At 41.6% G+C, this 18,480-nt stretch overlaps 1 protein-coding gene across 2 annotated transcripts in view; it reads left to right on the plus strand.

Annotated features, from left to right (window-relative positions):
- cadpsa (Ca2+-dependent activator protein for secretion a) overlaps positions 1-18,480 on the plus strand; it is a 511,252-nt gene that overhangs the window by 310,826 nt on the left and 181,946 nt on the right. For both annotated transcript variants that reach the window (XM_078209519.1, XM_078209518.1), the window contains exons 10-11: positions 12,040-12,148; positions 16,393-16,605. In XM_078209519.1, coding sequence (XP_078065645.1) covers positions 12,040-12,148; positions 16,393-16,605 — 322 coding nt within the window. The remainder of the gene's footprint in view (positions 1-12,039; positions 12,149-16,392; positions 16,606-18,480) is intronic.

Genomic DNA, 18,480 nt, shown 5'->3' on the forward strand with positions numbered 1-18,480 from the left:
CATGGCTGCAAACAGGACAGGGTTAGCAGTTAAATACTGCAAGCTGTAATGTATTTAGAAATGTTAGAGAAGGATGGAGGGAGTGGTAGGGTAACTGTGTTAATCACAAACAATACCATCGCTGTATCAAAAATAGATATAACTAACTGAGCTATAAATGCAGTCCATATGGATTGAGATATTGTGGTCACACTATTAAGGGTATGCTACATGCCACCAAATAGTGAAAATCTAGTGGAAGGAGAAATACGTAGGCAAATATCATAAATAAGTTTTTAAAAAGCACAGAATCATGATTCTGGGGTAATTTCAGCTATTCCCATTTAAACTTACAGGGAAAGGAGATGAAAGATGAGAAGGGAATAGAGCATTTTACAGAATGTAAAACACCACTTTCTGCTCCAATATGTAAGAAGTCTAACAAGCATGGAAACAATGCTAGACCAAATAATGGAAAGTAAACCAGAGCAGATAGGGGCAGGTAGAGAGAAGTGGTCACAGGATAATTAGGATTAAGATAATGATTGGAAGAGATTGAGATAGCACAAAGACCAAACTACTAGATTGGACAAAAGCTAATGTAATGTAATCAATCATACTGAAATCTTTGAAAAACTAACAAAAAGAGTAGACAAGGTTACTTGATGCAGTGTGCATCAACTTTCAAAAAGTCTTTTATACGGTATCAGGTGAAAGACTCATGACATTGTTAGGGTGTGTGGTGTCAGAGGGTCAAATAACAGATTGGATTGAAAGATAGTTAAGAACAGAAGGTAGGAGTTAAGGTCTGTTTCTCTGACTGGTAGAAAGTGGGAAGTGGCATCCTGTGGAGATCCATGCTGCGATCACGGTTGTTCACCATGTACATAAATGATTTTAATTCAGTAAACAGAAATATGTTGATGAATATCGTCCATGAGGTGAGGGCGTGTAGCTAATAATAGCTAATGTGAGGGATTGCACCAACACACAGGAAGGCATGAACAGGTTTGCAGAGTGGGTGGATAAATAGCAAAGGAAATTCAGTACAATAAATAATGACATGCTTCATCTTGGGAGGAAGTGTCCAGGTAATTTATTCCTTAGAAGGTAAGAAACTAAATGGGGTAAAAGAGCAATGAGATCTGTGATTACAGATACATGGGACCATAATGTCCTCGGAGTGACAATCGGCGTCGGATTGCCACTCCGTGCCCACTTGGCTATGCCAGGTCTCTTCCGTGCATATCTCTCTCAACCCTCCGACTCAGGCCAGGTGAGAACCAGGCAGTGCAGCTGTATCCGAAACCCAGCGGCAAAATGGAGTGGAGGCAAATTGAAGGAGGAAAAAATGCCTTTTTTTATGGGTGGCACAGTGGTTAGCACTGCAGCCTCACAGCACCAGGGACCTGGGTTCAATTCCTGGCTTGTGTCACTGTCCGGAGTCTACATGTTCCCCCCGTGTCTGCGTGGGTTTCCTCTGGATGCTCCGGTTCCGTCCCACAGTCCGAAAGACGTGCTGGTGTTAGGTGCATTGGCCATGCTAAATTCTCCCTCAGTGTACCCGAACAGGGTGTGGCAATTAGGGGATTTTCACAGTAACTTCATTGCAGTGTTAATGTAAGCCTACTTGTGACATTAATAAATAATCTTAAAACTACCTGCTGTCAACCAGGTGAGTTTAAAATCTCATTGAGATTAACAGGCCAGGGAGAAGACAAGTGCCTAAGGTAAATGGAGAGGATTTGAGGGGTGGAGGGGTGGGTAATCGGGCTGTGGGAAGGGAGTGGGGAGTCAGACATTATGGGGTGGAGGGGTTGGACCTCAGAGTGGAGGGCCGGGCCTCAGAGGGGTCAGACCTCAGTGATGGGGAGCTGGGGGGTGTGGCAGGAGGATATCAAGTTATCAAGTCAGGCAGAATGTCAGTTCGTATGGGGCAGAGTTTGGTTTGGGGGTGGCATCCGATCAGGTTTGGGAGTGGGTGGGGTATGGGTTGGACCTTGGTGGCGGGAGGGGTACCAGGGTCAGGTCTGCTGAGGGGTGGTGCATCGATTTGGAGGGGTATCCAGTTGTGTCTATGTTTGAGAGTTGGCCCCGGGGGGGGGGGTTCTGAGGGGTGGTGTAAGTAGTAAAATACTACCGTGCAGGTGGGGGGAATCCTGGAGGGGGGCATTGTTGGGGAATGCTGTAGGGAGGAGGAGTTAGTCGAGGGTGGGGTTGTCCCTGGGGTTTGGGGATGTGAGGGGTGTCTGCTGGAGGTGGGGGAGTGGTCAAGTGTGTGGGAGGAGCCCTGTGGGCCCTTCCCTCACCCCCAGTCCGATGCTGAGGAGCTTAAAAGAATTACTAACACAAGTTGTTAGGTTCATAAAGATTCCAATAAAGTGGAATAATATACAAAGGCTGAATGTAATGTTAAATGTACATGGAACTCTAGTTAGACCACATGTGCCTCCTGTTTGTAGTTCTTGGACTCCTTTCTTCAAAAGGATATTTAACCACTGAAAAAACAGCAGAAAAGATTCATATGGCTGTTACCAGAATTGGGGGGATGTAAATATCAGGAAGTAAATATCAGGGACTTGTCTCTTTTCTCTGGGGAAGGAAAAGCTACAAAGAGACCTGACAGAGGCCTTTTAAAATTATGAACAGGTTCTAGAGGGTGGAGATGAAGAAAATGTTCCTAGTAATTGCGTGAGTCAAGAAGAAAGACACACAAATATAACACAACCATGAAGAGATCAAACAAAAAATTGGAAGCAATTTCTTTACAGAGAAAGGGGTGAGAATCTGGAACTTGCTGCCACATGGACTGGTTAAAGCTGATATCATCAATGCATTTAAAAAGAGGATTGATGTTACCAGAGTGAGGGGGAATAGAGGGATACGTGAGCAAGGTCTGAACAGGTAATTGGAGTGAGAAAATGCTTGTGTGGACTATAAACACAAGGATAGACGAATTGGACCAAATGGCCAGTTTCTGTGATGTAGATTTTATGTAATTCTGTTCAGGACAAACACATGAGAACTCTGTAGAAAGTAGATCACATACTGACTGCCAGAGCACAGATGAATGATGGAGAGGTGATAACATGGAATTAATTTAATGGCATCACTAAGAACAACTAATATAAACTTTAAAAATAGATAGCAAATTTAACTATGAATTTATTTAATTCAAGTTCCGCTTCAATCACAAACTTGTAATATCTCAAAAGAATAATTTATCATTTACATTATATTTTGGCTTGTGTGCAACAGAGAGACAACTTATGTTTATTTCTGATGTTGACATTAAATCCCCAAGTATCACATATTGTGAAGGGGTGATGGTCAAGGAGATGGAGCCAACTAAAATGGATGCTGACTATATTGTTTGCAAACTGGATAGTGCACTGGACACCTCTGGATTGAATATAGCTTAGACTGACAGATTCATCTCTCTGTCAGCTGTCAGGGCCCAATATGAAATGTGTGTGGGCAGACAACTGTGTTCCGAGTGGGCATGAGCCTCCAGCAACAAACTACCCACAATTTGGCACAAGGTAAAATTAAATTGGCAATCTCATTTGGCAAGTATGTAAGAATGTCAAGTGAGGAAAGTGTAAACGTTTATCCTCAGACAGTAGGGTTGGAATTTGTGCTTGGGAGTTCAGATACATTACTTGGGAAGAACAAAGGCAGCTGCATCCAGCATCTGACCAATTCTGTTGCCGACCTGGGATACTAACTCTTGATGACAAGGTGCAAAGACTTCTATATCCTGCACTGATATTTCTTGTGTTGCTCAGCACAAAGGAATTTTGTACAGAGGTGGCAGCAGACTTTTGTATGACAGTCCTGGCAAGAGGGAAAAGTAAGCCCAATGGAAGCATCCTGAGTCTCATCATAGTAAGACATATATATCATTCCAACAATAATCTGATATTTGGAGCACTCAATGATCAAAGGTGTCTGAAAATCAACTCCATCATTGAGTGCAACCAATCCAGGTACGTTAAGCTGGGATGAGGCAACCTCAAGGAAAGGTTGGGCACCACATGGGTTGATCTTTGTGAGACTAAAATATATTGGACCGAATGTCTGATGTAAACTATTACCAATTAGGATAGCTCACATTTACACATAACATTCCCTTTGTTGCCTACACCTTTGTTCTGAATCTCAAATGCTCCCTTCAGGTCAGATAGTTTGAGGTGAAGTCTTAACCTACACAACAAAACTTCAGGAAAAACTTTTTCTCCACCATGTCCTAGTCAACCACAAATCGAGCTTTAAACCTCATATACAAAGATAAAAGTGCATGGCACTTATTTATGGAAAGCACAGACAAATTAACATTTCAGATGTGATCTTTTCTTTGGAACTGGGAGAACAGCATTATAAAAGAAATACAGCCAAGAGAGTGGGGGGGCAAAGGAACTCACACATGCATGCAGGCACTCAGCATGGTGGAGAGGAAATAGAATGACCTCTAAAGTCCTCAAGTGGAAAACAAGATGGCTAAGATTGGTGGCATGGTGGCACAGTGGTTAGCATTGCTGCCTCACAGTGCCAGGGACCTGGGGTTGATTCCTGGCTTGGGTCACTGTCTGCGCGTTCTCCCCACGTCTGTGTGGGTTATCTCTGGGTGCTCTGGTTTCCTCCCACATTCCCAAAGATGTGCTGGTTAGGTGCACTGGCTGTGCCAAATTCTCCCTCAGTGTACCCAAACAGGCGCTGGAGTGTGGGACATGGGGATTTTCACAGTAACTTCATTGCAGTGTTAATGTAAGCCTACTTGTGACACTAATAAATAAAATAAATGGCAAGTGACAAAGCCGTGTTATTTCCATGCAGCAGCTCCCATCTCTGACCATTTGCTTCCATCTTCAGTCCATTTGCTTCCAAAAGTCGTCTTCATGACTTTATCACCTCCAGACTTTATTACTCAAATGTTTTCCTGGGTAGCCTTCCATTTTCCTCTGAACATTTTGACTCATCCAAAACTCTACAGTCGATATCCTACTCTATGCAAAGTCTCTCTTACCCACCACGCTCATCCTGACTGACCTATATTGATCCCTGTTTGCCCCCACAAGCCAGAAATTTAAAATTCTCATCCCTCTGTTTAAATCTCTCCATCGCTATGTCCCTCCCTACCTATGTAGCCTTTACCAATCCTTCTCACCATCCCACCCTACCACCTCTTCATTCTTTTAATTTAGGCCTCCTCTTCATCCTACCGCTTTCTAATCCACCACCGATGTACATCCCTTCAGCCTGCCTAGGATGTGACTCTCTTCTACCTCTCTGTTTTCCTCTCCATTTACAAGATTCTTCTTAAAACCCATCTCTTTGATTAATCATCTTTTGGTCACTCAATAGAATTGCTTCATCTTTAGTTCAATGTCATTACATCTCTGTGAGGCACCTTGGAGTGATTTTTCTCTCTCAGAGTTGCAACATAAATACCATTTGTTGTTATTATTGCCACTGACTCTGATTGTTCCATTGCCAATCGACGTTCACAGTGTAACAAAGCCGACAAGCCACGGGTTCCTTTTCCTCCCTTCCCACCAGCCCTGTAGAGCCAGGTAAACCTCCGGGTTTCAACAAATGGCTTAATTGTGCAAAAGTCAGGACGCTGAATGCAAAGAAAGCCCCCATTGAGTAAGCTATTATTTGTAACAGTGCATAATGAACAGCAGGTGGTAGCACTGAATTAATCTGGTCAAAACATACTGGCAACCTTGCTTTCGAGTTTGCACCGATCTCTAGTACTTTGCGTTGCCATATAATATGCTAATATTAAAGGTGTTTCTTTCATCAGCAATCTGTAAAAAAAGAACAGAAACAATTAACCTTCTGGTATCCCGTCACGAAGAGGTATTCTTTCGTACTGGATCTATATTTCCAATGTCTGTAGATTATCTTGTGGAATTACTCGTACTCCACGGTGTAGGTGTGTGTATTCAGTGTGCGTCATTAGTTAAAACATGATTAGCTGTAGTTGAACAGACACAGTTAATGAATTTTTCACCATCAAAAAATTATTTCAAATAATGCACTTCCAGTCCAGTTGGGAAAAGTGTAAACCTATCCTCCATTACAGGACACCCTTGGTGAAATATTTTGTTGATGCACTGATTTAACTGCATCATGTCACCTCTTTATTTCAAACTACATTGTACGTTCTAAGGATGTGATTAGCCCATTTCAGTCGTGTAATAACTGGAGGCAAATCATAGAATCCCAACAGTGCAGAAAGAGGCCGTTCGGGCCATCGAGCCTGCACCAATAACAATCCCACCCAGGTCCTATCCCCGTAACCCCAAGCAATCTCCCCAACACTAAGGGGCAATTTAGCAAGGTCAATCAACCTAACCTGTGCTTCTTTGGAGTGTGGGAGGAAACCGGAGCACCCGGAGGAAACCCACGCAGACACAGGGAGAATTTGCAAACTCCACACAGACAGTCACCCAAGGTCAGAATTGAACCCGGATCCCTGGCGCGGTGAGGCAGCAGTGCTAACCACTGTGCCACTGTGTCGCCCCTCGATGTGGCTCCAACAACAAAAAGGGTTTATTAAATTATGATAACTACTTACACTCTAAGGGTCTAACAGAATCACCGCAAAGGTCCCTCAACTCTGTTCCAAATGAACTCCTCCCAGTCACCAGGACGTGCACCCTTGCTCCCGATTGGCCCGTCTTCATGAGCTTCCGTTCCATAGGGTCTGGCCTGATCACGTGGCCCGCGAAGGATCGCCCCTTAAAGGGGCAATGTTACGACAAGTGGCATTTGCAATATTTTACCTTGCACTATTGTCTTCAAATGGAGACAGTTGGAAGAATTCTTCCATCTTTTGATCACCATTTATACTACAGGAGAAAAGGGTGCTGATTGGTTGATAGATGGCTTTGATTGGCCTAGGCATCACCATGGAGATGCCTTCCGAGTAATTGAAAAAGGCCAAAGGCTTGAACATTTTCCTTTTGTTTGCAGAGGACGTGTCCCTTTGTGTGAATGTATGTTGCTTCTAGCAAGCGCAAATGAGACATTATTATTGTGACAGATCATCTTAAATTGGTTGTTAGCGTAGCTATGATCAACTCCCGTGCTAACAATGCTGAGGGAATACCTTCTTTACAAAGACTACAGCAGTTGAATAAGCCGGTTTTGCAACAGGAAATAAATTCTGCCATTTCCCATAGCCAAATCCCAGGAACTAAAAAGAACATGAGGAGGCATGGATGCCAATGAATTCTCTGTCATATTTCAGAATATCAATCACATAATTTTAGATCTTTCCTTAATATGAAAAATTTGTTTGACAACCAAGTGGGAGGACATTAGCTGACCACATGCAGAATTTGCAATTAGTTATTGATAAGGAGGACACCATTGCTGTTTCCTCCATACCATCCAATAGGTAGCTGGTCTTGCAGTTGGCTTCCTTTGGTCCTGATTCACATTAACGGTTAGAAAGTTACAGTTCTTGGGTCAGGAAAAAACAATTATCTGTCCTTGATGGTCTTGAATACTTCCATGTAATTGTTGACTTCTCATGATCCCTACCACTTCACTGCCACCACCCCTGAGAGAAGCTAACTCAGCAAAAGTAAAGGATTGAAAATATGGAGTATCCCCAGTCCATATGACTCTGTCCCACACCACTTTTTTTATTAGCGTCACAAATAGGCTTACATTAACACTGCAATGAAATTGCTGTGAAAATCCCCTAGTCGCCACACTCCGGTGCCTGTTCGGGTACACTGAGGGAGAATTTAGCATGGCCAATGCAACTAACCAGCACGTCTTTCGAACTGTGGGAGGAAACTGGAGCAGCCGGAGGAAACCCACGCAGACACAGGGAGAACATGCAGACTCCACATAGACAGTGACCTAGGCAGGGAATCGAACCCGGGTCCCTGCCACTGTGAAGCAGCAGTGCTAACCACTGTGCCATCTCTTGGTACATACAGTGAAACATTTGGAGAATCGCAATTTTTAAATCTTTTTAAAAATTGCACCTCCATAAAGTAACAAAAGGTGATACAGTATACAGTTCCTTGATGTTAGCCTTGGCTCAAAGATAGCAGATATGACCTGCTTCAGAGATCTGAGTACATAATCTAGACTGATGCTACTGTGCAATGCTGAGGGAGTGCTGCACTGTCAGAGGTGCTGCTTTTTTGATGAGGTGTTAAAATGTAGCTAACCTGTCCTTCGAGGTGGATGTGAAAGACCCCATAGTATTATTTGAAGAAGGGTTGAGGAATTCTCTTGCAAACAAAAACAGAAAATGCTGGAAAATCTCAGCATTTTCTGATTTTTGTTTCAGATTCCAGCATCTGCAGTATTTTGCTTTTATCTGAGGAATTCTCTTGATGTTCTGACCAACATTCATCCCTTAGCCTGCATCACTAAAAAACAGATTAACTGATCATATGTCTCATTCCTATTTGTAGAACCCTGCCAATCGGCTGCAGTGGTTTCCTTTATTACAACCATGTCTGCACTTCAAAAGTACTTAATTGATGGTGAACCACTTTGGGAAATACTGAGATCATGAAAGGCACTATTTAAGCGCAAGCTGTTTCTTTCCTTAGATTCAGATAATGTCAGGGAATGTCATTTATCTTCTCAATTGTCTGATATCTGGAATTAAGCTGATAGGAGGAGATGCTGCAATGCAACTGGAAGAACATGGGAAGTGTTCCTTCTGATAACAGCTGTTGATGAAAATTAAGAGGAGATTAAAAGAGGTGTTCAGAATTGTGATGGGTTTTATGAAGTGAAAGAGGAAAACAGTTCCCGTGGTCAGTCATTCAAGGACACAAATTTAAGATTATCAACTGAAAGTATGAAAGGAGAAATTGGAGCATTTTTATGCAGAAACCCTGCTAGAGCATTGAGTGTTGTGCTAGAAAAGGTGATGGAATCAGAATGCGTAAGTTCTTTTGAGAGAAAGTGGATCAATGTTTCTATAGCCATTCGTGGGATGTGATGGCGTTGGCAAGACCAGCCTTTGTTGCCTTTTCACTATTTCCCTTGAGAAGGCATTAGTGAGCTGCCTAATTGAACCCTGTGGTCCATGAGATACCATGTTGCTGGGAAGGATATTCCAGGATTTAGATCCCCCAACAGTGAAAGAAAGGCAACATAGTTCCAAGTCAGGATTGTGAGTGACTGGGAGGGGAACTTGCAGGTGGTGGTGTTCCCATGCCTCCGCTGTCCTTGAAAGTGAGAATTTGTTTTTGTAATGGTGATATATGACTTCACCACTAAGTTTGGGAAAGGTGGCATGAAATTAAGTGTATTAAATGTTTTATATCCCACTTGATCTATATATGTATAGTTCATATACATATATGTATATCTATATATATAAGATTATTCTTCAAGAAACTGAAATGTCAAATATAGAGGCCGTGATAAGTTCACATCAGCTGAGATGTCATGAGAATGCCTGAGCCCAGACTGCCCAAGCAGGTGCTCTACCCAGAGCTGCACCATGGAGCCCATTCACACAAGGACCAAAGAAAACATTTCAAAGACAATCTCAAAGCCTCCATGAAGATTTGCTCTATTAACATCAACACACGAGAAGCAGATGCCCAATTGTGACCAAAATGACAATTTATCATCAAAAATGGTGTCAAGACTTTAAGTCAACAAGAGAAACCACTGAGAGAGAAATGACGAGAGAGACAGAAAATGGGACAGCTGCTCAAGCCGACAATCCACCACCTTCGTTACCGGTTGACGACAGAGGTCCTCACTGTGGAAGAGCCTGTAAGGTTAGGAAAGGGATCATAAGCTATCTGCAAACTCACAGCCAGCACTGGCACCGCAGTTAAACCAAGCCATCCGCAAGGATGAATTGTCCTCAAAACTAGGGATCACTGATCCCGATAACATGTATAGTAACAATATGTACTTTTACCATGTATGATTCTAGCCGGGATATCAGACCAGGTATTCAACTGGCTGTATAGAATTCTAGACTGCTCCCAGTACAACAGGACTGCATTTCATTGTCCTTATTAAACATTAGAAACAAAGTTATACAAAATTCTGATGCAGTCTCATCATTAAAGATGGCTTGTACCCTTTCTGCTAAATATCTAAATGATAGCTTCAGCTGTTCACAGATTATTCAAAGGCTGTGATGTGGAGTGGTTGGCAATTAACGTGTTGAGACGTTCTTGACACAGTTAGTTGTAGTCACTGAGGCTGTTGAGCTTAAGATGGCATTCGTAAAGAATGAGGTCACCCAAAAACCATGAGGAAATCCAAAGAACCTAATTTGCAGTCGAAGATAATCTCTCCACCTTTGAAATCTTTAAACAGTGGAACGCTGTGTAAGCACCTAGCCTGAAGCCTGGAGAATCCTATGTTTTCTAACAGCTTTTCCTTTCAGACAATCCAAAACTTCATTGCCAAATGCTGGCTGGGGTCTGATGCAGTCTGATGGTGTCCTGAAGGCGTATTGAGGCTCACGGAGCCTGAAAGAGACCCTGCGGCTCAGTAACTTGCATCAAGAACATGACATTGAATTCATCGTGTTATCCAGAAGCAAACTAAGGGGAGTGAGAGCTGCCATTTACAGCAGTTCTGACAACAATTGCTCTGATGACTGAGATTTAAGGATTGCTTAAACATGACTGGCACCACAGCGGTCAACTCACATTGTTTGTGACAGGATGTCACTCCTAACATTTTCTGAACTGAGTGATAGAGTGCACAAATATCAGCACAAACCATAGCCCAGCACAACATCACAGGTTAGTTCAGAGCCCTAACAAGTGCTATCTTCAAAAGAATTCACAAGGTGAGCAGCTCTACATTGTTGACACCTCTGCCACATAATTCTTTTACATAGCATGGGTAAATATATAGTTTAATAGCCAGTAGGAGATTCAGCATTTATTCACAATACTGTTTATATTTAGAAGTAGAGCAGCACCAATTACTCTGCATTGATTATAATTACGCAGTACCTGATTAATATTCAGGGGAATCTTTATCGTGTCTGTTATGATAATTTGTCCAAAGACGTTTTTTAATTCTGCTTCCCTAGAAACAACCTTGTTTAACCGACAAGGCTATTCTTTATCCTTTTCTTCATTCCCCTTATAAGTTATTTCTTCCAGCAACTCCTCCTGCCTGTTATGCTCATTGCTCTTGAACATGAGTTGTACTTTTCAAAAGGTAAACACAATTAAATAAGTTCTTTTACAAGGTCAGATCATGGCACCAAACAAACCAGCTAAAAGTGGCAACATGCATCGCATGTATGGGGTGGCAGAACTAGTACCATGATGTAAATTTGCTACAATAGCAATACAGTTTTACCATTGCCATTAACCAGAGATGTGCAGGTTAGGTGGACTGACCATGCCAAATTGCCCCTTAGTGTCCCTAGATATGCGGGTAAGGTGGATTGGCCATGCTAAATTGCTCCTTACTGTCCAAAGATGTGTAGGTTAGATGGATTAGCCGTGGTAAATTGCCCTTTAGATAGACGTCCAAGGATGTATAGGTTAGTTGGATTAGCCATGGTAAATGTGCGGGGTAATGGGGATAGGACGGGGGAGAGTGCATGGGTAAGATGCTCTGTCAGAGAGTTGATACAGACTTTTGATGGGCCAAATGGCCTCTCCTGCACCGTAGGGATTCTATGATTGCGATGAAATATCATAACGGTTTCTGGGTTTCAATAGTTAATTTTAAAAATATTTTGTTACAGGGTACCTGTGTTAATTAAAATATATTTTAGCCCATCTGTTTTATGTTTGCGCTCCATTAACCTTAAGGAAGTAGCTAACTAATTTGTGGGAATTTTTTGAGTACATACCATTAATGGGGAACTTTACCCTGCACCAGAAGATACCCATTGTTTTGGAAATCATGGGCAACATACATCACATTTCCCTACATGTGCTGACAGTTGACAAGGTGCCATAGATTCGTGTACTGTGACATTTTCAGCAAATCTGTAGATCTTGTTATGAAGCTTGGTAAGTTTAAAGGAAAGACAGATTATTTTTCATCCGTTTCTCTTTATTTATTCAGGTCAGCCAGTATACATTTGCAATGTGCAGTTACCGGGAGAAAAAAGCTGAGCCTCAGGAACTGCTGCAACTGGATGGATACACAGTGGATTACACTGACCCACAGCCAGGTGAAAGGCTTCAGTGCACAGCTATTGAATCAATTCAACACTGACATCTAGAGAAGGCAATGTAACATGAAACAGCTGCATAGAAAGTGGATTTTCTTTGGCTTTTACTGACTGTTCCGTCATATCTTCACCATAACTTTTTAGAAAAAGGCCTATTCATATTTGCAGCCGCAATCATCCAGCATGCTATTACACATGATTTTAATTTTGTCTGCCTTGACAGTAATCTGCCATCATGGATTATTGCCTTTGGTAAAAACACCTGATAGAAGGCCCCCACTATCAACCTCACTCTTGGAAACTTCTCTTCCCCACCGACTTACCGGCACTCAGCAAGCTAAATTTAAAAATTACAATCCCCTCCACACTGTCACCCCACTTTGCATCTGTTCTCTCTCCAACTGTGTACATCATTCCACATTCTTCATTTTCTGACTTTCGTATCTTTGCCTTTCCTTCCCATGGCACATTCAGTGACAGAGATTTCAGCCTTCTCAAATTACTACTCAGTCTTATTATCTCTTATTACCACATACAAAGTCCTCCGTAAAGCTTATCTTTTTAACTACACCTGGTCTCCTCCACAAAATCATCACCAACTACTGCTTGGTGTCCATTCGCACCTTGGGATGTTTTTGCAGCATGCAAATTGTCATTGTAACAGTGTAATGTAAATCAAATTTAATCCATGAAAAGCAAAAGCATTGGCATTTTAGACCAGGTGCATTGACCCCATCAACATATTTGCTGACACAAGGTCTGAAAATCTTGTACGGTAACATTTGTTTTCACCTCATACTTTGTTCATCTACAATATATAAAATGCTTACATGTGCATGCCCTTTCCTGTTTCTGAAACTTTGTTTCCTGCTCTCACATATTTATCCAATTTCATGTTAGCTTTTTCCAGCATAAACTCTTACGTCCACATTTATAACGAAAATTAACTGTGTAAAATTGTGAATACTGTAATTACATTCTCCCTCCAGTGGCCATGCTACAGTACTTCAATTTTGCTCATTGGCCTGCAATGAAATCGTTAAGCACTCTGCTTCCTAAATTGCAAGCAGCTTTGACATTTAACTATACACAATGTCAAATCAAAGCATATTATAAAAAGGAGGAAAGAACATATGACTTTAAAATGCAGATCGAATAATATCCGCACACCCTGTTGTCATTATGTCTTGCCCTTTAATTCCACTTCCATTTCAAGATTACATTTGATCTTTACTCACGTGTGTGCAACACGATGGGAAAAATAAGCTAACAATATATTAGAGTTCTTACACCTGGCAGATATTTCTTGTTAGCATCAGTTATTTGTCACACTTCAGATATCACCTTTTCACTATATCCATGTACTTATGCAAAGCGCCACAGAAGATCTGTTCTCTCTGTAAAATATTAATGTTTCAAGAATTATGTTGATGCCTTTCTAGAGGTGATGAAATGGGTGGTATTGGAAGAAAGTAAGTGTATGGGTTGGCCTATGAAAAAGTACGGGACTGTTGGACCAACTTCTGCTTTCCGTAGACTAATCTCATTCAGTTGCAATTGTACAAGTATTGATGCAATGCATTTTAGGTGTTAATAAAACTGTTGTATAGGTATGTCATATAGAAGGGCATTGCAGCACCTTGGATCAGTGGCTCTCAGTGCAGGATAGGCTGGTCCAGTGCCCGATCTCATCCATGCAGCTAAGGGAAAATGGAATCAAATGGCAGAAACCAAATTATAAATTGAAGGAAAGAAAACGACTCAACAAATCTCTACTGATATGCCAGCTAATTGCTAAGAGTAGACTAGTTGATGATGCCCGTGAGCATGCTGGCCTCCCATTTGTCTGATGCAGGACACAGGAAAGAGCAGAAAATCAGGGCAACAAGAATAAATCAGAATGAGAGGAAACCTGTGCTAAATAAAACTGAATAACAAAATATATGTTTACAAAACGTTATTGAGCAATGGTTTTATTCTTTAATATCTCTAATATAACTAATTAGTTCACTCGCATACCTTTCTGTGCCAAGTGATCAAGCTAGGAGCTGCTGATTCATGGTTCTATTCAGTTCCAACATTGCCTGTAATCTGTGCACTGTTGCATCAAAAAGAACTAACTGCAGATAGTCTGTAGTTTTCAAAGGAAAAAAAGAAAGATTTGTAATTATAGAATGTCTTTCCTAAAGCACTTTACAGTCAATGAAACACTTTTGAAGTATAGTCACTGTTGTCATGTAGGAAATACAGCAGTCAATTTATGCATAGCAAGCTCCTACAAACAGCAATGTAATAATCATAGAATCCCTACAGTGCAGAAGGAGGCCATTCGGCCCATCGAGCCTGCACCGACAACAGTTCCACCCAGGCCTAGTCCTCTTAACCCCACATATTTGCCCTGCTAATCCCCCTGACATTAAGGGACAATTTAGCATGACCAATCAACCTGACCTGCACATTTTTGGAGTGTGGGAGGAAACCGGAACACCGGGAGAAAACCCACGTAGACATGGGGAGAATAGGCAAATTCCACACAGACGGTGACCCGAGGCTGGAATTGAACCTGATGCCTGGTGCTGTGAGGCAGCAGAGCTACCCACTGTGCCACCATGCTGCCCAATAATGACCAGATAATCTTTTCGAGTAATGTTGATTGAGGGATTAATATTGGCTTGGACGGGCTAATGCCGCTGCTCTTGTTCAGTATAGTGCCCTGGGACTTTTCTGTCCAACTGAGAGGGTAGATAGGATTTTGGTTTAACCCCTCACCCACAAGATGGCATCTTTGACAGTGCAGCACTCCCTAAGTACTGCACTGGTGTGCCCTCCCAGATTTTCAGCTCAAGGCTTGGTCTTGGACTTGACCCCACAACCTTCTGACTCATAGATGAGAGTGCCATCAACTGAGCCACAGCTAACAAAAAGATTTTGCAAGAACTTACGGTAATTTTTTTTAAAAATCAAAGTAATTGCGAAGTTTTCAAGTGTAATTAGATAATGGGGGAGAATTGAATTACCAACCACTTGAAAAATGGGCAACTCAGCTTAAAAAATCTGATGAGGACTGTGGCACCTATTTTTCTCCATGAAACAACTTATAGACCGGCCTACAGCTGGGAGGGAGGTTATTTAATATATAATTACCAGTTCTGTTCTATTTTCCATTATGTCTTGCCACATCGCTACAATCGATTAATGCCTCCACCTCCCCCGGAAGTAATTCCTCTGAGTTACTTCCTTATTCCTATCCCATTTTCCCTGTTTCCTGACACCCCCCCCTCACTTTTTTGTGCATTATTCATTTATGGGATATTGGCGTCACATTTATTGCCCGTTCCTAGTTGCTATTGAGAAGGTGGTGGTGAGCTGCCTTCTTGAGCAGCTGCAGTCCCTGTGGTGTAGGTACACCCACAATGCTGTTAGGGAGGGAGTTCCTCATCCCACTCCTGTTGATTTGTTTCTTTTGTTTCGAAAAGCCACGACCCTGAGGAATATTAAATAGCAAATTGCCAATCTGTATGCACTGACTTGTTACATACCATCCAGTCCAGACTCCAGGAAAAGAATGGAATGGAGTGGCCCCACTGGGTACAGTGTCATGTTTCATGTAGGTGAGAGCACATTTCAGATGATTCTGTGGGTAAATTAGTGGGAGTCCCAATGATAAAATTGCACGGAGTTCCCTTTTCAACATTTCATTAATGTCATGCAGTTCAGACGACACTGACTTTAAGGACCAAAGCTTTTCAAATGTATTATTCAGATTCTGAGCAAAACGGCAACATTTATCGTGATTAGAAATCAGAGATAGTAATGTAAAGATTAAAGGGTTGCAAAATTGGCATAGATCTCTTGGTCCCTAATATGTTAAGTAAGTGTTTCACAGTTACTGAAGTCTGTTGAACAAGTGATAATATTCATTGTATGTGTCACACAAACTTATATAACTTGCTATATGGAGCATTGTCCATATATTTCAGTGCATCTCAAACAATGGATTCCATTACTAGGTTTTTTAAAAGTATTTCCAATTTTTTTTGAAGTGTTTTCATGAATGTTTGACTCCTTGTTTATGAGCAAAGATCAGTTTGGGACGAGTGGCTCAAAAGCGACAATAGCTATGTGAATCTAGACAAATGCAGTTCCTGAACTGTTTCAAATATATATTTATTGTAATAATGTCTGCTGATTTAGGAGTGCAAATGCATACTCTTCTCACAATTGTTAAATAATTTATCGTCTAGGTTTGGAGGGTGGGAGAGCATTCTTTAATGCAGTCAAAGAAGGCGACACTGTGATCTTTGCCAGTGATGATGAACAGGATCGCATCCTTTGGGTTCAGGCAATGTACCGTGCAACTGGTCAGTCCCACAAGCCTATTCCTCCAACTCAAGTCCAAAAACTTAATGCCAAAGGAGGAAATGTACCCCAGTTGGATGCTCCCATCTCCCAGTTTTGTAAGTTATTAACCATATTTTCTGTGAAATTGCATGTTGCATGAATTAGTCTTTACTTCTTTTGATAATAAAACTTAACGGGCACAAAGCTAAGCTATTTGTTTAAATGCTATTATAGTACAGAATGGGCTTTCCATGTCCCTCAGGTATTTTTTAGAATGTGTGTCTATAACAATATTTAAACTGAAAGTTTAGGGAAAGAAAACTATTTGAATTAGGTATTTGGTGCTTATAGAGAAAGCATATTTTGAGGAAATACCCCATTACCATAAATGTTGTGGAGGTTACCTGAAGCTTTTATTGGTGTCACTTAGTTACCACTTGTTGCTCCATTTTATGCTTTCAAACCTGATTGGCAGTGGATTCTTTGGGTAGAACTCCAACTCATGTGATATCACCAACTTTTGTTGACCTTTCATTTAGAAATCCGTGCTGACAATTTTTTATATACTTTGATGTTCACCTTTAAGCAAAGATTTCAATATGTTTCCTATTGCTAACTGGTCTATAGTTCACTAGGTTCATTTTACCTTTCTTTTTGAAGAAGGGCATTACATTTGCTGTCTTCAGTCCTCAAGAATACTATGTTAGTTGAGTTTTTATATATCAATACTCGTGCTTCTACTATTTTCTCCCTAGTTTATTTGGATAACTTCAGTGCAATCTATCTGGACTTGGGAGTTTTGACCTTCTTAAGTTCTGATCATGGGTGAATCAATAATTGGAAGCATATTATTACTTGATTATTACTTGAATGGGTATAAATAGAGAGGTGGATATTCAGTGAGACCATAATGTCTTTGTGAATCAGTTGCTAAAAGTAAGCACGCAGGTACAACAGGCAATAAAGAAGGCAGATGGTATTTTGGCCTTCATAGTGAGAGGATTTGAGTATAGGGATAGGGATGTTTTGCTGCAATTGTACAGGGCATTGGTGAGGCCACACCTGGAATATTATATGCAGTTTTGGTGTCCTTATCTGAGGGAAGATGTCCTTGCTATAGAGGGAGTGCAGCCAAGGTTTACCAGGCTGATTCCTGGGATGACAGATCTGTCATATGAGGAGAGACTAAATCAGTTAGGATTATATTCACTGGAGTTTAGAAGAGTGAGAGGGGATCTCATAGAGACTTATAAAATTCTAGCAGGGTTAGACTGGGTAGATCAGAAAGAATGTTCCTAATGGTGGGGGAGTTCAGAACTAGGAGTCATAGTTTGAGGATAGTTTAGAACTGAGGTGAGGAGAAATTTCTTCATCCAGAGGGTGGTAAATGTGTGGAAGAACTTAGAAGAACTGAGAGGTGACCTGATAGAGGTGTATAAGATGTTGAGAGGTATTGATAGGGTTGATTCTCAGAGGCTTTTACCCAGGGCTGAAATGGTTGTCACGAGAGGCCACAGGTTTAGGGTGCTGGGGAGTAGGTATAGAGGAGATGTTAGGGGTACGTTTTTCACTCAGAGGGTGGTGGGTGCGTGGAATCGGCTGCCGGTAGTGGTGGTGGAAGCGGATTCGATTGAGTCTTTTAAGAGACTTTTGGATAGGTTCATGGAGGTTAGTAAGATAGAGGGTTATAGATGAGCCTAGAAGGTAAGGAAATTGTTCGGCGCAACTTGTGGGCCGAAGGGCCTGTTTGTGCTGTAGCTTTTCTATATAGCTCTTGGGGCTAAAGGGGAAGGGGGGAAGATGGGATCAGAATATTGAATTTGATGATCAGCCATGATCAAAATGAATGGCAGAGCAGGCTCGAAGGGGCAAATGGTCTACTCCTGCTGCTAGTTCCTATGATTCTATTTTTCCCTATTGCAACCTTTTTCCACCCAGCATCAAGCAAGGTACTGAGAGGTACTGCAGGCACCACACATGCTCAAATGCAG

The sequence above is a fragment of the Mustelus asterias genome, chromosome 3 (assembly GCF_964213995.1).
Source record: "Mustelus asterias chromosome 3, sMusAst1.hap1.1, whole genome shotgun sequence".
NCBI classification, from domain to species: Eukaryota; Metazoa; Chordata; class Chondrichthyes; order Carcharhiniformes; family Triakidae; genus Mustelus; species Mustelus asterias.